This window comes from Hippoglossus hippoglossus, chromosome 19 (assembly GCF_009819705.1).
Source record: "Hippoglossus hippoglossus isolate fHipHip1 chromosome 19, fHipHip1.pri, whole genome shotgun sequence".
Lineage (NCBI taxonomy): Eukaryota > Metazoa > Chordata > Actinopteri > Pleuronectiformes > Pleuronectidae > Hippoglossus > Hippoglossus hippoglossus.
The window spans coordinates 4,911,368-4,932,656 of NC_047169.1; the positions used below are offsets into that span (position 1 = coordinate 4,911,368).

At 42.6% G+C, this 21,289-nt stretch overlaps 1 protein-coding gene across 2 annotated transcripts; it reads right to left on the reverse strand.

Annotated features, from left to right (window-relative positions):
- Positions 1–1,641: 1,641 nt before the first annotated feature.
- LOC117752484 (IgGFc-binding protein-like) lies at positions 1,642–11,721 on the reverse strand. Of its 2 annotated transcripts, none has more exons than XM_034569819.1 (22): positions 11,449–11,721; positions 11,258–11,353; positions 10,974–11,127; positions 10,225–10,625; positions 9,545–10,121; positions 8,875–9,458; positions 8,175–8,727; positions 7,493–8,088; positions 7,047–7,201; positions 6,458–6,855; positions 6,149–6,345; positions 5,285–5,680; positions 4,905–5,188; positions 4,388–4,665; positions 4,125–4,244; positions 3,786–3,970; positions 3,533–3,693; positions 2,978–3,229; positions 2,686–2,845; positions 2,371–2,473; positions 2,147–2,263; positions 1,642–2,097 (listed from the first exon to the last, which is right to left on the reverse strand). In XM_034569819.1, exons 2-21 carry the CDS (start codon positions 11,297–11,299, stop codon positions 2,172–2,174), a joined length of 5,688 nt encoding a protein of 1,895 aa, XP_034425710.1. In that variant the 5' UTR covers positions 11,300–11,353; positions 11,449–11,721; the 3' UTR covers positions 1,642–2,097; positions 2,147–2,171. The 2 variants fall into 2 exon arrangements, with proteins under 2 accessions (XP_034425710.1, XP_034425711.1); XM_034569820.1 differs by having other exon boundaries at positions 1,642–2,102; positions 2,152–2,263; positions 10,225–10,621; positions 10,970–11,127; positions 11,449–11,581.
- Positions 11,722–21,289: the final 9,568 nt, after the last annotated feature.

The following is a 21,289-nucleotide window of genomic DNA, read 5'->3' on the forward strand; positions in this document are numbered from 1 at the left end:
TTGGTAAGTAACGTTGTCTGCCCGTCTCTCGCTTATTGTATCCCAGCTGATTGTTGTGCATGTTGTGCTACAGCTGGGTTCAGCTACGGCTGTGGAGACTCTCACCCTCCGGGTTGCTGTGGCTGTACCTTGGCTTGACAGGGTACAGCTCTGAAGGAAGCGCGCCGCTTTTAAAGAATCGTTATCCCTCTTTCACTGCGGCTCTCCACGCGCAGTTGAGGTGAAGCGTGGAGTGACCACCTCGGGGGGACGCCTAACTTTTAGTAACATTCAATGACATTGTTGTTTATATTGGTTTGTATTTGGTTTATTTGTTGTGTTGTGTTGTTTTCACCAGCATTTGATTTAACACATTTATCTTTTTGTTGTTGGTCAGGTGCTGTGGGCCTGAGGCGGCGACCCAATCCCTGGTGGTGGCGTTTTCTTCACAACCCGCTTTGTTGGTTTGCAGTGTCACGGGTGGTTAGTTTAATAATCCTTCCCCTTTTCCTTTGGTTCTCGTCGCCGTGGTAAGTCCCAGCCCTGTCCCTGTGTTGATCTTGTCTGAAGTGTTTTATTTCATGTTAATTTGTGTTCTGTTTGTTTCCATTTTGGTTTTTGTTGGTTTATGCATTCGAGTTTAATAAAGTTATTTTCTACGAGTAAAACACGTCTCATGCCCTGTGATATACACAAACCTGTGCTGTTGCATTACAGACATGTGCAGTCGCCCCATCCTGCACTCTGATTGCCTGGTGTTGTCACTGACTCATCTAGAGTCTGCATCATGTCATTATCCCCCCTTGAGTTGCATCTTTGAAGAGTTCACACTTTGCGATTGGCGTCCAGTGATCGAACGCAGATTTAGCTCTGATCTGGAGCGTTTGTCAGCGACTTCCAAAACTCGTCAGTGACTTGAAAGTCGGGCTAAAAACTCTGATGCGTGAACTAGGCTTTACTTGGATTGAATTATACACTGATACTTGGTCATTGATACACTCTGCATCTTGGGTAAAAGTTATTTATTATAGTTATGCAACTCTGTTTCATTCTGTTGTTTTATTGCCTTCAATGATTTATAGCTTTTTATTGTAGTAAAGTCTGGCAGACAACCTATTTCCTCCTCTGGGCCAATTGAAACAGGTTGGATTGAACCTGGATTCCCAGTAACAAATAATAATTGTATCATTCAGCAGGAACAGGAGCAGATAAAAGATATAATAGCTTTTATAAGCGGTTATCATCCAAAGCCAAGCCTTGTCCTGGAGTACGCCATGCATTTCCTGACGGCCTCAAAGAAAGAAGAGATTGTCGTGTCAGAACCAATCTTCTGTTACTCACAAAAATTAAATAAGGTCAAATAACAGTAAATTGGGAAAGAGATGGTTCACGGTCAGAAAACACAAATCAAAGCATTTTATTCAACCGATCATTGCTAAATTCAGAGTTGGGATCAGCCTTTTTGACTAATGAATGAGTTACTCCACCAAGGAGGTCACAGTATGTCTGCATTTCTGTTTGTCTGTGAGCAGGATTATGCAAAAACTACTGAACGGATTTTATTGAAACCAACAAAGATCGATTACATTTGGGCCCGAACTAAAGGGTGGATCAAATCATTTGTATCAATGTCTTTGACATTGCATCTCTTTCTTTTATTTGACATTTTATCGATTTCCCATATAGAAATCCTTGTATTGTAATGTAAAGCACTTCTTTGAGAAACCTCCACTATGAACAATCACGTACTTCAGTGTTCCTGCTGGACTGGGTTTGTGTTCAAAAAATCGTAGGCAACAAATTAGATCTGTTCTCCACACATGAAAATTCTTTAATTACACTTGGAACCTTTACGATACATGATCATTTGATTAGACACGGCCATTTTATTACATTACATATCATTTAGCTGACACTTTTATCCAAAGCAACTTACAATAAGTGCATTCAACCATGAAGGTACAAACCCAGAACAACAAGAATCAAGAAAATGCAATTTCTTCAAAAACGCATGGGATTGAATCAACGAATATAATCTGTTAGTACACCAAACAAGTGGTTTCAGCTTTATCATGCTGTATGTAAGTGCCCCCTAACCCTAATTTACTGATGTAAATCAAAATTACTTAAAAAATGTTGTTATAATCCAAATATGTTGATTAATTTTAAAATACCGATCATCACTGATCTCCCTAGACCAGAATTTTGGCGGTAAGCAAACTGAGCAACAGGGTCACCAGCGGAGTCAACAGGCCTGGGGCAGAGCTTGTTTCCCTTGATATGCCTGCAAGAGAAGAATCAGAATTTCAAAACATGAATGAAATCACACTCAAGCTCTTTGTCATCTACAAGAATGTAAAAGTTGGAATGGAAAAGATAAGAGAGCTTTACCACTTGTTCTGTCCATTAGGCTTAGGGGTCCTACTGACAGGTATGAAGTGTCATGGAAGTTTACATCCCTCTCAACTCGCCTGTGGTGGCCCGGGTAGCAGTGCTGCAAAAAAGAACATGAGAGGCTTATGCTAATTCACCTGTTGACAATTGCTGCCATCTTGCGCAACATCAAAGAGCATCAAATAGCATCAAATAGCATCAATTAGCTAATTAAAACCAAACTTATCAGGAAAAGCTGACCCCTAACATTGCTGAGTAGGGGTTTATGACATATCCTTTAGCCAGCCACCATATATTTTTAATACAACTCACAGCTGTGCAGTTGTTGTTTCTCAGAAGACACAGGTGAACCCGGCAGTGCAGGTAAATGGAAGAAAAGTTGGAAAATGTGAACATCCTGAAGGAGAAACGAGCCACAGTGGAGTTGCCGTTCTCAATCAGTTTTACTGTCCCATCCTCTTCATTAGGGCACCTGGAAGACAGGGAAGGTAACATTGTGAAAGAGAGAAATGGTAGACCAAGTGAAGAGAAGTACTTTTTCATATTTGGCAATCAAGAGTGAGAAATCACTCTTAAGATGAAAGAGTTGCAATAGTTCCTTTACTCTGAACTGATGAGATCCCAGCGAACAGGGTAGGTCTCCTGGTTGACTGGCGTGGCCCAACAAGAGTCCAAAACAGTGGAGATCTGCCGCTGATCGACTCCTTCCGTGCGCACCGCCACATACAATCTCTGGTCTATTTCCATTTCAACATTCCTGTTGCTGGTGAAGGGGTGGCGGAAGCCAGCATCCTGGTAGGGGATCATCCTCATGTGATACTCCCCTTGGCCAGCTGGAAGCTTCTTCCTCACAATGCTATGAAGAAAACACGTACTGACTTTAGAAGGAATCCATTGACAGGTATTTGTTGACTTCGAAGCTCAAGAGTCTTAATTGGAAATGCATTAAAAGTTAACCTATTTATGAATTTAAATGGTGGGTGATGAGTGAGTAATTGTGAGTAATTACACAAGGTTTCCTTCCACTGTTTTATATAATTATTTTTGAAATACTTAACAATTGACACTCTAGTAACATCTTATACACCATGACAGACCTTGATGGACCAAAGTGATGAAATCGATCAAATACAACATATAGAGGAAATGGGCTGGTTACCTCTCTACAGGATTAATGCCCACATCCATAGACACGGCCTGAGTCAGAGGGTAGACACAGCAGAAGAGCAGATGGATGTTCCTCTGGCGGCTGATTAGTCCATCATGAGGGTCCACATCGCCCTGGATGGTATTCTCATAGATGAAATGGGTTCCATTGCTCTTCAAATTGAAATGACAAAACAGTATTAGTTGGTTTGGAAATAAATGATCTGAAATTATATTCTGTATGAACTGATCACGAGTGACTGCACCTTGAGGACCGTGCCGCAGTGACGCTCGTTGTTGTTGAAGTCGAACACCAGTCGTCCATTCTGAAGAGCACCTTTACAGGACTCCTCTTTGAGATGGAGGGCGTCGGAGTGGAAGCCAGCTTCAAAGAGCTGACAGCGGGACACGGACATGGTGCCCGCACTACTGACGCAAGAGATGGACGAGTCTATGAGAGAGAGAGAGTTAGAAATAAAAATGTGTCTCTTTAGTTTTTTAGAATTTCGTCTCGTTTTAGGCCACATGAGCTTTTATAATATGTGTATCTGTTCTGTAAGTGTCAGTAGGAATGCCTTTGTCAACAGTGTTTTAAGAGGCCTCACCGTAGCTCTCGTTATTGCGCCGATGGTGGTGTTCATCACAGAAGCAGCCGTAAACCCCGTCCTTCTGACCACACCACTCATACTCTGTGCAGTTCAGCTCTTCACACGGGTCGGATGTGGCTGTGGAAGTAGTGAGGAAAGGACAAGAGGAAAAGTTACGAAATGGAATAAGTCAAAGTAGTGCAAACGGCTCGCTCTATTAACCTATTGAGTTATTGTCTCATTTATCATCTTGGCTATCAATTAGTTAAGTTCAACTTTACCACATTGCAAAGCCGGACGCCACTCAGAGATGTTCAACCCCAAAACGGTGCAGGTTCTCTCATAGGCTGAGATGGCAGAGCACAGCATGCCATTGGCTGGAGTGTAGAGGCAGAGATCATAGACACAGGAAGTGAAGAATGGTTGGGGGTTAGAGTGTAAGTGGCAGTCGCTGAATGGGCCGCTGGTGTTGGTGATGATGCTGCACAGCTCAGTGTATTCTTCCCTATAGATGCAGTTGTTCAATCCATCATCGATCCTTTCATCAGTTGATCCACATCTAGAAAAGGCATCATACATATTTACTCTTGAAGAGACTGACTTTGTTTCCTTTGCTACAACATTCTTCTCTGTAAGATTTCAACAATCCACTTATATGAGACTTGTAAACAATGTTTTAAATGTGTAGTGGTGAAACTGGGGAAGATACTATCTACTCTATGTAGAGAAAGTGTTTTAACTGACAATGATAATTCGGTGGTGGAATATCCTAAATAAGTTCTTTTCATAGCAGCTCACCCTGATTGGCTTGTCGGTGCCTTCCAGCTGTGTCCAAACTCATTGTCATTTTGTGCCAGCGTGCCATTGGGCAAGAATTTGTCATCTGCAGGATCATTGTTGAAATTTCCACACATCCCAGTGACTTTGTTTTGATGATTTTGGCCGATTCTGACCACTAAGGTACTGGTGCCGTCAAAATGGACCATCAGGTCATTGGCAACGACCACTATGTAGCTTCCCTGCCTCACAATGTGAGCTAGAGCTCCTCTGGGGGTTGGAAGAGAAACCACACTTCCATTTACCTGGAGGGAAGAGAGACAGACAAAAGGTGAAGAGGAACTTGTTCACACCAGACAGAAACAGTGACATGTTCTTTCTTAGAGTAATCACAGGCTTACCGTTACTCTCTTATTTGGTCCAATCCTCAGATTCACTCTCTCTGTTTGGTTTGAGAGGAATATATCCACTGCTGACACATATGACACGCGGTTGTTGCCACGGTGATTATTGGTGGCAGCTACTAGAAATTGGGTTCCACTGGTCCTGTTGCCAACACTCTCAGTGATGGTGTAAGAGCAAGTGCCCTGGAAATGAGCCAGTGCCCCATCAAAGGTGTAGTAATGTGGATCCCCCCACACGGTGCAAATGGCCATTGCACTGAAACAGCCCAGCTTTCCATTTCTGATGGTGCACTGTTGTGCAGGCGTGCAAGATGCAGCAGAGCAGCGCAGGTCGTTTGGAGCATGACATTCACATCTCCGGGAGCAGCCGTCTGTCCAGAAGGACTCACCCGCCTGCAACATGGGAGGAGAGGAGACACATGAAAACTTCCAAAATTTAGCATTTTCTACAATAATAAACACAAAAAACAGTGCTGAGAAGAATGGAAAATGTTATATAGCACACATTAGTTACTTATCTTGATTGATAGAATGAAGACTTTATGTTCATTATGTATGTATGTAGCAAATATGTATTCCTGGTTTAAATAATCTGATGACAGACCAAGCAACTTCACTTTTATTAAATGAAGATAGTTTTTTGATAAGCATAGTGATGGGTGACAGACGCAGGAAGTGGACATCAGGATTCTGACATCTAAGAGAGCTGCTGAATAGCTCTTTACCAATGGTCAATGGCCATATGTACAAATACTGACATATTTGCGGAATTTATCTGATAGGAACTATTCAATATTCTACTGTTCAATTTTCGAGCATATTGATAGAAATCTTGTTTTATTGTTCATTTGTATGACTTACATCATAGTAGAAGCCGTCATATTGGCAGCCACAGTTTTCCACTGGGACACACCTCGTCCCACTCCTGACGAACCCCTCATCACAGAAACATCCCTCAGAGCAAACCTGCTCACAGGTGGCATCAACGCTGCTGGCACAGGTGTGGCCACAGTCGGTACCACACAGCTCATAATGGCTGTTGACTGGACAGCTAAGTCCTTAATAATTCAGGAAAGAAAAGGTGGCTATTAGATGGTTATCGTAGATTTAAAAAATCTAAATACAGTAGTTCAGTCAGTTTGCTAGTGATGCATGAACGGCTTGACTCACTGCAGGTGGTGTTCTGTCTCCAAGGGTAGATTCGAACATTGGCAGACTGACAGGCACTGACATAAGCTTGAATGGCCCTGCACACAAGATCTTGACCATTTCCCGACACACAAACGTCAAACACACAATCGTTGAAATATGGCGCCGGGTCCACTTCCTCGTGGCAGAAGCTGAAGGGGCCGTCAGCTGCTTGAATCACTTCACACTGAGCTCTAGCAGGGCGCTCATCGGCACACCGAGGGCAGGAGGAACCACAGCCATCGCTGCAGGTGTAGTTTCCTGCCACCTTCCAAGATGTCCCAAACTCACCTGGAGTGGGGACTATTGCTCCAGATGGGGTGCGGAAGTCATCACTGTGATTTCCATTGAAGTTTCCACAAAGTCCACATGTTTTTCCTCTATAAGGATGATAATTAATTGGGAAAATTCAGTGCCATTAACCCGGTACAATCAATCAATCAAACATTACTTGTGTTGCCCCTTTAATGTACAGTAGGTTAGTGCAATACAAAGACAAATACTTTAACTATTTACAACTAAAACACTTCTGTGAAAGTTGTTTGTGATTTAAACTCTGAATGACAAATACCTGTAATGTGATGGCACCGAGATGTACACTGTGCTCCATCCATCGTATGAGACGCTGAGGCCAAAATCAGCATTGATAAATGTGCGTGATCCACTTGCAAAGATCGACACATTTCCACTCAACAGAATTGGCAGATTGTTAATTATTCCGTTAACCTAAAACATTGGAGGAAAAAATTGCAAGAATAAGCTAAATATATATATTGTTTTACTTAAAATTAGTTGGATATTTGTGACCTGGATTCAGTTGCCAGTATTCTATGGTTATCAAACTACTGTAAAGGCAACATTTGTGAATTACCTCAAAATTATCTTAAATGTTTCTACTGCAATTATGTGTTACCAGTTACACAACTTTGCAAATGCCAATGTGTTTGCAGTAAGACAGAGCCCAAACTCTGGGGCCTCAAAAACTGATAATAATCTTTCAAACATTGTTCAACTCACCTCTACCACACCTCTGTTGTGCCTGGACACACGCAGTCGGTAACCCAATACATTCACAAAAACCTCAGCTGTGATTGAAACTGTCCTCCCATTCCACGGCTCATTCTTAGCCTCCACTGAAAATTGAACTCCATCAGTGTCATTACAGAGGGTTGCAAGAACATATCGGCAGGTTCCCTGGAAGTCAAAGGCCTTGCGATCAAATGTGAGGTAATGGGGGTCTCCAGAGGCAGAGCAGGTGCCATGAGGGTTGGGATGGCAGCCAAACTCGCCCCCCACCACACGGCAGGACTCCTGGGGACCACAGGAGCTGGGACTACAGTGCACTAACCCAGTTGTGCCATTACAGGAACACGAGCTCTGACATTCTTCACTGTCCCAGAACTGTTCTCCACCTTGCCGATAGCGTCCATTGTGATGGCATCCGCAGGATGTTGGTGGCACACACTGGTTGCCATTGAGGACAAAACCATCATCACACTGGCAACCCTCCTGGCACACAGTGTCACAGGTGAATGGGAAAGAGAGGCTGGGGCAAGTGGAAGGACAAGCGGTTTCACAAAGTTCATAGCGGCTGTTTCGAGGGCAGGTTTGATCTAGAGGATAACAAACAGGTTGAAAAGGTCATTACATTGTTTTATACCATATTTAAAGTTAACACAACAGGAGGAAAAGTGCTTACCACAGCCCGTTGCATTCCTCCAGTGTGGCAAGGCAACGCCCTTCTGCTGACAAATCAGTGCATAATCCCGTAGGACCTCACAAAGTGTGGATGCTGGATCACTAGAGCCTCCCAGGATCTCCATGCACACTTCCACATGCGGCCTTGGGTCTACCATGGCCCAACACTGGGTAAACGGCCCCTCTCTTGAGCCAATGATTCCACAGTACTCACTGGAGTTGTAATTTGTTGGAGAATTACGATTTACACTTTCTACACAGTGTGCAGCGAGGGAGCCGTCTCGCCAGCTGTCTCCAAAGACCTGAGAGCTGTTGACCGGAATGCCATTGGGTGTGCGGAAGTCGTCATGTGAGTGACCATTGTAGTTACCACAGAGTCCACCCAGGGAACCGTTGTAGACACCAGGTGCAGTGACACGCACAAAGTGAGGCCAGACTGTCTGCACGGTCACACCAAAGGACGTGCGAATGATGATACTGTGAATGCTGCTGTGGTAGATTTGGATTCGGTTGGATGCTGAGCTGAAAGGTAGTCTGATCCGCTGACCGTCCACCTAGAGAGCCATTTAAACAGCCAGAGTCAGACATGCTTGGAAATAAGACGTTCATTCAAAAAATCCAAAATGTATGTATTTGTTTGGACCTTCGTCCTTTCGTGTTTCTTTTGTCTTCAGTTTTTGTAGTATCCTTAATTATCTTACCTGAACCGTGCTGCTGTTGGCCATCTCAATGGAGACTTGTGTTCCCTCTGCCTCAAACTTTAGCAACCTGGCAAATCCGTGGTGGCCTCTGGGTACTTTTTCTGCTGTCACCACAAAGTGGGTGTGAGCAGACAATCCCATCACTTTGGCCAGAGTCAGGCGACACGCCCCAGGATACTGGTACATCAGTCCATCAAATGTTTGATATGACCCTGGTCCCCTTGTCGAGCATGTTGCATAGCTGTTAGGTCTACACCCTCTTTCTCCCTCCTCCACCCTGCAGGACTCAAGTGGACTACAACTATGTGAATGACAAGTCATGCGGCCAAAACTGCAGCTACAACGTCTTCCACAGTTATTGTCAATTATCACAGTTTGTCCAGAGCTGTAGTAACGATCCTCAAAGCTGCAGCCACACTGAGCATGAGGGACACAGACCCCAGCACTGAGGATGTAGCCTGAATTGCAGATGCAGCTCTCCTGGGCAGGGAGAGGGCAGTTGTGGGTGGAATTGGGATTGACACAGGTAGCTGGACATCCTGTGCCTTGGGACTCAAAGTGGCTGTTGGCTGGGCAGGGGATTTCTAGACAAAAACATAAAATAGACATTGACCTCATGAAAATGTTGAAATGAAGTTTTAACATAATGTTAAATGAGTGACAGACATACCACAGAATCCTGATCTCCTCCAGCTTGGCAGCTGGATACCATTCTGCTGACACTGACTTGCGTAAACATGTAGTGCTTGACACAGAATGGGCTGGTACCCTCCTCCTACACAGAGATCATACACACAATTGTCCACAAAGGTCTGTGGGGGAAGTCGTTGATGGCAGGCGGCAAAAGGTCCAGGCCGTCTCTGGAGGATACCACAATGGTCTGCATTGTTGTATAAAGCTGTCTGCTGTGCAGCACAGTCAGCACAGTCCAGGCCTCTGCATCGGATCCCACATCCGCGCTCATCATCTCCTGGTGCTTTCCAACTCTGGGCGAATACCACATCAGAGCTCACAATGGCACCTTGGCGAGTTTTAAAGTCATCCCTGGGGTTGTTATTGAGGCTCCCACATAAGCCACAGGTTGCATTTTGGTAAGTGTGGGGTACGCTGATCCTGACATAATGATATGCGTCGTAAGAAACCACCAAGCCAAAGTTAGTACTGATGACCAGAGAAAAACCTGACTGGTAAACCTGGACAGAACCATTGCTCAGGGAGAATGGAATAGCAGCATAACTTCCATTGACCTGTAAGCACAGAAACAGGCAAAGACGTCATTGTTAACAATACAGAATACATAAAAATACTATATAAAAGGGGCGGTAGGCTTGTTGTGAGGTTGATGCTTACCTTAGCCTCACCACGATGTCCTTTGACGAGCTCGATAGTTTCATTGTTCACGAACACTTTCACCAGTCGTGTCCAAGAGACTCGTGTACTGCCACGGTTCTCGTTCTTGCCCTCTACTCGATAGTACGGCAGCCCACGACCACATTGTTCTGAGAGAACATAAGTGCAGGTACCTTGAAAGTGAAACACTCTGCCATCGAAGGTGCGGTAATGTGGATCACCACTAACGGTGCAGGTACTTCTCTGCACCGTCTGGCAGGAGAACTTAAATGAAGCACGACGACAGATTTGTGAAAAGGAGCAGGGTTGCCTGACACACTGCAGGCCTGCTCTGGTGCAGGTGCACTTCTGTGCGCAGGTTCCGTCACTCCAGAATGAGTCTCCAACCTGCACAGGACTCCCTTTGAGAGAAATAAAAATAAATGTTATTTGAAAGGCTGAGGCTTCTGTTACTATTTAACCATTTAACTTTTTGGGGGCATTTTTGCCTTTAATTTCAGAGCAAACAGTAGAGTGGTGACACAAAAGAATGAGAAAGGATGAATGGTTTGCACGTGTTCATGGTCTAAAACAATTTGACTTACAGAAATACTTAAGTGTCCGCATAAATTCATCTTGACAAATCACCACATTCCCCGTGTAATAGCCATCAGCTTTGTGCAGCATATAAAACCTTAATCAATGGCTTATTTGTTGATCACATATCCACATTACATTAAATAAGTATCCCCCTCTGGTTCTGGTCTTACCATTAAAAGTGCAGCCACTTCGTCCATGGTCTGTCCGGAAAGCCCAGCGACCGGGTACGTTGACGTTGCTGCTCAGACTGAAAACTCTTGCATTTCCACTGAATGATCCTGGGATGGTGAGATGGTGAGGAGAATGGGCCGTGTCATATCCAGCCTGGAAACACATGTTGCAAAGACACAATGAAATGTTTGTTTTCTTTCTATTTCTTCACTGCCATTACTGCAAGAACAGCATGGAAACTTAAAAACATGTTTTGCAGTTGTTTTTATTTGTAAGCACTAACCTGTACACTGCGGCTTGCTGCTGCTATTTGACCGTAGTTCATCAACACAAATGAGTAACTGCCACCAGAGATCAAGACTGCTTGCACTGTTGTTCGCTGTAAAAAATGAGTTGTTTTTACAAATAGTAATTGATAGAACACACATTCACAACAAAATCAAGTATTTCCCCAATAAAAACCAGCTGACTTACTGTGCCACTTCTTGGATAGTAGGCCACCTCATACCATGTAGCAACAAAGACCCAGTTGGCATTAAAGCGCAGTGATGGGAAGTAGGTATTAATGTCCCGTGTCGCTTGTTGGAGGACACTGCCACTGGTATATTGGTTGTAGTAGATCTGACCATTTCCTCTGTTATCCAAATCTGTCCAGAATGGAGCGATAAAATCTCTGGATCCACGTAGTGGAAACCGTTGAGGTGAGTAACTATACCATGAAGCATTAAAGGTCAGGTGTCCATTGTGGTTCACCTGGAAACACATAAAACAGTATTTAATAATAAAGATTTAGTGGGGATTGATCACAGACAACCGTACAAATATCAACATATTTATAACATAAATGATTTATGTTTTATGTTTATGTTTCACTACATACTATTTGCTTCTCCAAACCATTTTGTCTTTTTATCTTTACAACTAAGATCTTGAATTTGAAGGGATTGTCTAACCAGTGGATGCAAATGGGATTTGTCCGCATAGAATACAAGAAGAAAATCAAATACAACAAAAACATTTTTTTACATACATAGATCTGATTATGTGACTGTCCAAAGTAAACAAAAGCTCGTTGCAGGGGAATTCGAGGTGAACTTCCATCATCTGATCGAGAGCTTGTTCTTCCATTAATTGGGTAAAGGGGTCCTGTGTAAAGAATGAAAGAAGTGACATTAAAAAATAGAACAACCATATTGGTGTTATAACAAAACATTGGCCCAGATATGCACCACTATAAGCACAATGTCAGCTTCACACTTTTTGCAAAACAATACACACAGTGATTTGCAAAACACTAAACACACTTGTATACATTAGACACAGAAGTATATCATGATGTCACTTCCTTGCAATTCAGAAGCACTGACTGTCAAATTACCCCCCCCTATGAACCAATTGGTTCAACACAGCCATCAGGTGCGCAAACACATGATTGCTTAATTGTAAACACACCAATCAGGTTTAAGCACTATAAAAATGCAGCAGGTGAGTTCACCTGTCTTCAACCAAAATGGAAGGAGTCAGAAGAGGAAGAAGAGTGAGGGTGAGAGGGGGATTCCACGGAGAAGGAGGAAGAGGAAGAAGAGTGAGGGTGAAAGGGGGAATCCACAGAGGAGGAGAAGGAGGAAGAGGAAGAGGCGGAGGCCGTGCCAGAGGTAGAGGAAAAGGAAGAGGAAGAGGAAGAGGAAGACATGAAGCAGGAGGAGAACGTGCTCAAAGAAGAAGAGGACCAAATTTATCAAATGAAATTCGCGCAACACTAGTTGACCATGTCGTGAACCACGGATTGACCTGAGGGAGGCTGGACTAAGAGTTCAGCCAAATCTTAGCAGATATACAGTGAAATCTGTCATTGTAACTCTCCATGTTGACATGTTGACTGATTTGGGTATATGGAGAGAAATAAATTATAATTTCATCAGTCTGCGGCATTGGTCTTGTGTAGTGTTTGGTGAATTTATTGTATATTTGCACTTTCTCTGTGTACTTCACTTACAGTACTCTAATCACTGAGAAGTAGAATTGCTAAAAGTGTTTTAGGTTAGCAACAGCAGTGTGTAACTGGTTCAAACAGAATTAAGTCATATGAAACGTGTGTGTTTCATATGGTAACAAAATATGGTTTTGATAAATTAGTGTATAGTTTTTACAAGAGTGTTTAATTTTGCAAAGGATCTGAGGTGTTCTGCTAATTGTGTGTAGTGTTTTGAAACACCGGGCCCTGTTTTAAAAATCGTGCTTAAGCAATCGAGAAAAACAACAGTAAATACAACAACAAATGTGTATCTCATTCACCTTGACCTCGGATAAATCAGGTCCAAAAGTTTACAAAGGCAAACAAATACAAAGAGCTTATTAAAACTTCAACTTACTTGTAAGTTCCACCGAAGCTATGAAAGAAAACGTATAGATATAATTAGAAAAATACAGAGACTTTTAACGTCAATCAACAAAGATCAATCAATTAATTTATGTAAATGCATCAAGAGAAATAAAGGGGAATTTTATTTAAAGAAAATACTTACTCATCATCCCCAAAAGTAGCAGAGGCCACAGGATTTGACGTGCCATTTTTGAAAGTTCAGAAATCAAACCTGCTGATCAAAAATGATGCGTCAAAATTCAAGGAGGGAAAAAAAAACTAAAAACTAAACTAGGAATCACACAGGAAGCACAGAACCCCACAGGAATGCAAAATCCTGTATATTTGTATTTATGAAGTGCAAAAACAGTGTCTCTGTTATATTCTGCTCACTGGCTATAGCAGGAATGATCCCCTATGTGACTGAGGTAATAATGGTATTAAACAATAAACTGGCAATGTTAGAAGATGATAAACATAATATTGTTTCATTAGATAAAATTTATTGTCATTACAGTTAAAAGTCTACAGATGGAAATACAGTTTTAAGCAAAATACCATCATGCAACATCGCGCTTGTGAAATAATGTTTCAATCTTACAAAATGAATGCATTACCTGTGCACTGTTTGCTGTTCTGTCACCTCTCATCAATGTCACACAGCTGGAAGTGTCCAGCCTTTATACAGTGAAAGCTCCAGGAAGTTGTGGTTTGACCTGTTTGCAGGGAAATTCTCGTTGCTTCCTCATAACAGAGATTGATGCAGATAAACTGCAGAAACCGAGAGGGGAAGTTCCATATAATTATAGTTTATATAATTATTATAAAATTCAGTTTTTAATTATTATCATACTTTTACGGCAAACTGTGCAAAGTCATTACAAAATACCGAAAAGCAAAACATGAACTTGAGTTCAGCAACTCTGTGTTAACATCTGAGAATATGCCCTTTTGTTATCTTCATAATTATCTCGTAAAGGTTTGGTGTGTTTAGATAAAAAAATTAATTACGATAGTTTTGTTTTTGTTTAATCTTTTGAGATGCAGATTAATGTAATTTATTTTTGAAAAACGAAAATTTAAAAAAAAGAAATTTCAACTTTCCTGAATCTAATTCTTTAATACTGTGGATAATGTGCAGAACGTGAAGAGTTTTTACAGGTTGTATTTATGTGGGTGTATAAATTTGACATGAAACATGAAAATCCTTTTAACTTTGAAGATCATTCCTCCACTTTAACCACAAAGATTTGATTGTTGAAACTAGAATTGTTTGAGTGCTCGCGACACAGATCTGGGTGTGGACGGTCGGGACACGTCTCTACCAGTGATGCAGTTTTGCTAAATGGCCCTTAATAAATTAACCTTTTTCATTTTGTGTTACCAGTCTATGCAGCAATTTGGAGTTGCCGTATATATGTTTTCCACAAACAGTTGCTACTTATGGAAAGTTGGGATGTGGTCAATACTTCACTCTGCATTATGCATTATGGTGCAGCTGCAGCTCGGCAGTAGGAGTGGTGTTGATGATGACCGGGGGCGAACCTGAAGTATTTTACAGTTTAATGGTTGTCATGGAATTGTAAAAAATGTTTTACTTTAAAGAAAACATCAGTTGAGATATGTTTTAAATTTCAGTGGTTGCATTTAAGGAAATTAAGACATCAGGTCCTTTCATGTAAAAAAAAAAGAGCCAAAGTGTACGGCTGAAATATTTACTGTGGAATGTCTGCCTCTCCTTGTCCATGGGTGGATAAAGAGCAGAGTTCTCAGTACATGTTGTTCACAAAGACGTGAACATTTTTTATAAAGTAAAACAATCACCTGTCCAACAGATGTCAGGTGATTCATTTGGACATGATGATGATGAGTTTGAGAACAAACAACAAAAAGGGGCCAGTTTCTGTTAAGTTATATCAACATTTCAAAGTAAACTTTGTTCAGCAACTCATTGCAATTGCGTGTGTGCGCTCATGCGCGCATATGAATGACAGGTCACAAGTGTGACTTGTCATTTTGGCCATCTGACAACAAAATGTCAGATTAAACCAAACCTACGTCCCAAGATCTGAAGATGTGTTTAAGGTCAACAACTTCCTGTTCCAATACCTTTGATCTAAGTGAAACTATTCAAACTTAGAATTTAATTATTGTCACATGGCCTCTTTTGGGTGTTGATGATGTTTCTAACACACGATGGACGCAAAACTGAAAGAAACAATAAAAAAAAGAAACAAAACAATACAAATGAATAAAACAAGACGGCGACAAAGACAAGATTCATGAGTTATTACTGTCGGTGTGAGACGGCTGGTCTGTGTTCCTACTTGATCATTTTTTAGGGTTCAAGATTACATTTTATTATGTTTCATTATGTTTTCGGCTTGTCTGTCGTTAGGATATTTGTAGGACGCCTTCAGGGAATTTCTCCAAATCTGGTTCATATGTTCACCCAATGATGAACTAAATAGATTTTGGAAAGTTAAAGGTCTGACTGCTGACCTCATGTTCTATGAGTGTGATGTAGCAGGAACGCCCAGTTCGTCTGTGTCTTCTACATGTGTCTCCGCTTTTTCACTGGGAGACAATTGTTTTAATTTTGCGTCTGTCGTGTGTTAGAATCAACCCCCCCCCACTCGTGAATCCAGCGGGGGAACCCCTGCTGTGTTCTCACATCGACTTCTCCTGGATTTCTACGAACTTTATACCCAGAGGTCAGGTGGATAAAGTCCATAGAAAGAGCGGAGAGCGTCTCACACATGCACCTCCTCTGGAGAAAATACGGAGCAACTGTGGAGTTCAGTCTGACAGTAGCTCAAAACCGCTGTGGTTGGCGGAGACATGCAACCTCAGGCTGTTGTTCATTTGATTATTCCAGGAAGTTACCACTGTACGGAAACAACACGAAGAATTTGATCAAAAGGAGGAGGGCTGACAAGCTTGAAACTTTGGCTTACGAGAAAATATAAATGCATCCTCACATAAACCCACTTGCATACCATTCTATTCATGTAACGCAGGTTAGGTAGGGGTGTGACTTATTTTGGCAGCTTCTTCAAGGTAAATAACTTTGTAATAGCTTAAGTTACTCCCATGACCCGTCTCCAAAAGTTACATCTTAATGTCACGCAGCTCAGTTAAGGTTTGCTGATTCTCTTATGTCCAAGTTTTGCAACCAGAACATCAAATTAATTTACACTTTATACACTTTTCCTGAGCTTTCTATATAACAGCAGTTACTCTTCACATTTTAAAAGATTAACATCAACACCAGTGATGGATATTTTGTTTTCTCATAGTCCGTCCGTCCGTCCAATTCTTTTGAACATATCTCAAGAACGTCTTGACAGAATTATTTCAAATTTTACACAAATGTTCCCTGAGACTCAAAGATTAACTGATTAGATTTCAGTGGGCAAAGGTCATTGTGACCTCATTATAGTAAATATAATTTGTCAGGAACAGAGGTGGGATGCAACGAAGTATAAGTACTCCATTACTGTACTGAAGTAGATTTTTAATAATGAAAATATATGTACTTTCTACTCTTTACATTTTCAAAACTTTATTTTATTTTGGATCATCCAACACAACATCAAGACATATTTGAGCTTAAAAATGGACAAGAACACAGAAACGTTTCCTCGTCCATCACAACATACGAAACACGGTGGAAAGATGTTTCGAGACGAAGCAGACGAGAGGGAAGCTCAAACAAGGAGTGACAGAACCTGAAGAACCTGATTAAGTCTACAATGTCCAAGCTGAAGCAGAGACACAAAACATTCCTCATCTCTGACCTTATTTAAATGAAGAACATTCAATTCGAAATATTGTAAACGTTTCCTCCTGGACTATTTTTCATGCTTCCAAAGATTTTGTTGCTTTAACTCCTGTTTTTAGTGTATTTTATTTGAAAAAAGAGTTGTTGAAGTTAAATAGACTTTGAGTCTGACTTTGCTTTGCACAGATACAGCTGTTAGAAATGGCTTTCAGAGGTGGACTTTTTATTGTTAGACTTTGAGTACATTTCATTGTTGAGTAGTTTTTAACACAAGTATCTGTACTTCTACCGGAGTAATTTTGCCAGCACTGGTCAGGAACACCTGGAAGGACTGAAAGTGCACTGGTTGATGGAGGCATACAGCTATCGTCCAGGGATTCTAGTTTTAGCATTCTTAAAAATTTGCTTAAAAGCTAATCTTGACAATCAGTTGATGCAGAATGAGATGATGGGTGGAACAAAAGAGAAAGTGATGTACGAATGGTGTAGGCACACAACCCTCTCTTCATCTTTATCAGATGTAGGAAGAAACGCGGAAAGATGTTTGAATTACTTGACTGACTGTAAGCAGGTTAAACCAGTGTGGGTAGATGTCTCAGGTTTTAATCAGTGTTAAGTGTGGAAGGGGTTTTACAGTAAACCTACAAGGAAGTCAAAATATATCAACTGAAATAGGAGCTGGATAATTACACATCAACCGAAACGCACGCTAAGCTTTTAATTGTTTCTTGTGTATATAATCAATTGACGTTCCCAATGGCCACTATTCGTTTTTTCAATATTTAGATGTTGCGCAAAAGACAGGAATAATTTTACTTCAGGTTTAATTATGGACGGGAATCATTTGACTGTGTGATAAATCAACAGCATCTCGTGCAGTGCCTGTTGATTGATTCTGCCTGGTTGGTGTAGACTGTCAACTTGTCCTGTGCTAATGATGGTTGTAGCTTTATTTCTGAAACTGTAAAATGTACCTGCAGTCAATGAGCCGTGGCGAGTGAAGACCGGCGACAGAAACCCGAGGCCACCGCTGCTAAACAAAGAGCTGTGCACCTGTGTTAGGTGGAGCTCGATTCTTTCCACTGAACCGGTGGTTATTGTTGTTGCCATTGTCACAAACATGCTGTTGTGGCAACGCGCTGTTGTAGTGATCAATGTCACTGATATCGATGAGTCCCAGCTGCTGCTGCTACAGATCGCTGGTCACGTTCTTGGGCCCTTAACAGTACAAATGCTAAGTGAGAAGCCGACAAGATGAAAACTTCTCAAGATGTGCCAGGTTCATACAGACTTTTGGGGTATTGTTTGACAGATGTCGACGGTGGTATCTCTCGATTGCTTGAAGACTTTTGTCTACATCGACATCATGTTTTCATTTGCGTTCAAACACACATGCAACAGAAGCAAATCTTTCACTCTGACACGACTTGATGCTGATAATATGAACCGGTTCAATTACATATAACCAATGTAATGTAATGTAATGTGGGTTAGTGCCAAAGAAAGCACGCTTCGCCTTTCTGATTTATTATAAATGAAACCCTGCTGCTTCTGCACCTGCATGTTTAACATCTCATAAGATGCTGTTTTGAAACGCAGACTCTCAGATCCATGGTTGCAATTAGGAAAACAAAGGTGGCACCTTTTAGAGGCAGGTGTATTAGAGGAATTCACTAATGCAAGTAACTTCTACCAGCTGCGAACTGGTGTTTTTTCTTTTGTGCAGCTCAGTTAAAGTGAGAGTTTTGGGTCTTTGTTTGGGATCCGTTTGGGATGGTTGTAAACTTTTATTGCTTAGATTGAACACTAAACAGATAATACGCAGGTACGGTCAAGTTACAATTTATACCTGTGTTCACATTCCCCATTAGAAATATGACAAAGAAAAACATACTGTATGACCTGAGTCTGTTTGAAATGACTGCAAGAGTCACACTTCTCGCTCACACTCCACCGTGGGACTGATACGAAGAAGAGTTTGTATGTTATCTGCCTTCAGATCTGTATGTGCGGTAGTAGGTGTAGTTCAACCCTGCCAGACCTGATGGAAGTGTGGATACTTGTGTGTTCATTACTTCACTTCCTCCTTGTTGCAGGCATCAGGATCGGTGTCATCTCTGCTGGGCTCACCGTCCAGCCCTTGGAAAGGTTCTCTCTGGAATCTCTGGCTGTGAGATCTCCTCTGGAGTCTCAGCCCATCGTAAGAAGATGGCACGGCCGCCAATTTGTCCGTGGCTCGTCTCGTGCGTCTTGTCTCGCGGTCGTCGAAGCGCAGCAGTCTGGAGTACGTGTGGAAGAGTTTTAGGGGCATCGTGGCACGAAATATCGCCCGGCCACTCTCGGCGTCCCACAGGCTGGCGGCGGCCTCGCCCCGGGACCTGTACACGCCCGCTAAGATCAGCAGCCCTACGTAGGCATGCAGGTCGGTCTCGTCCATCCCTTTCCATTCGTCGCCGTATTTTCGACGACCCTCCCGATTCGTCATCTCCAGGATGATGTTCTCTACCGTCGGTGTGATGAACAGGCGGAACGTCGAGGCTAGGTCACCGGTGCGGGACGTCGCGTGGATCGTGGGGCCCCGGGGGACCCCGCTTTGAGCCGCAGCAGAGGAGGAGGAAGAGGAGGAGGAGGAGCAGTGGCCCTCCACTCGGCCGTACGCCCTCGAGGATCATGTTATTTCCCCGTTTCTTGACGGGAAGGTCTCTCTTTCCACGAGTCCGGTGGTGGTGGTGTCACCGTGGTCTTGTCCTTCTTCTTCTTCTTCTTCCAAGGATGAAAAATCTGCAGAAGCATCACCCACTGGGTCGTAGTCTTCGTCACCGTCTTCGTAGTCACCGTCGTCGTCTTCGTCGCCGTCGTCGTCTCCGTCTTCTTCTCGGTCTGCTTTTCTGTCTGCTTCTCGGTCCGCTTCTCGGTCTGGCTCTTTCGTGTCCTCTTCGGGTTCAGAGGATGGTTGCTGGGAGAATAGCTGTTGGAGAACCTGTTCTCTGGTGAAACGCTCCTGACGCGACATCGTGCCATGGTCCGTGAGAGAGTGGCACACTGAGACTTATATGTTGGTCTAATGTAACCCCCTTGATTTCAATTGGAATCAGGTGTGGGTCTAAATGACCCCACAGAGCACCACAGCGCCCTCTCTGGGGGTCTAAATGACCCCTCCCATGACAATCCATTGGTCTCAATTACCCCAGGAGAATTGGATAATGACAATCCTTGGGTCACCCTAACCGGCCAGGGCTTGCGTATGAACACACACACACACACACACACACACACACACACACACACACACACAGGAACAACACGAGGGTTAATGTCATTACATTTTGTCTTGCGCCTTTTTTCTGCTCCAAGGACCTTTACCGTAAGACCACAAATAGACGCGCATCGACTTTCAACGTGCGGCTGGCGCGACCGGGTTTTCAAACGATGCACCACGTGACCGCAGTGATTTTACATAGCACCCGTTAGCATTTAAGCTAGCGGACGTTTATCGCTAACACTTGTAATCACAAGTCAATGGAGTTTCACATGGAGAAAATTAGCATCCCCCAGTTAGCTACAAGCTAGAAGTTGACTCAACTCAACTATGCAATGAATCAGCACATGAGCTTGGAAAATGGCGTCTGACCTCAGTGCTGTTGTTTTTAATCCACTCTATGATGTGATACTGATAAAATAAACACGTGAACACAACATTAACGTAAAATTAGTTTCTCCGTGGTCTAACCGACTTTCTTATCACTACGATAACTTTGCTGCCATTGGGGGTTCAGGTAAAAATGGTGTTTTCACCTTCAGCATCTGACTCACCTGTCCGCGAAGAGGCGGGCTGAAGCTTCTGATTGGCTAAGGGGAAAATGAACTTGACTTTATTGGCTGTTTCCACCTCCCAACTTGTTGGCCATGGCTAGTGTACTTTCTAAAGTTTATCTCTAAGGTAGTCAAGAGAGTCAACGCACTGCAGATTAAGGAAACACATTCTAATAGGTCCGTCTGGAACAAGGAAACTGGCCACTGGCCTTGAATGAGCGACATTTGATAGTGTATTAATCTTCTTCCTTTTCGTAAACCAGGGCTTAGAAACCGAATCCTAGAGACAAACAAAACTCTGCATTGTGACCTGAGCCACGAGCAAAGAAAATCTGGAGGAGAGGTGGAACATTTAT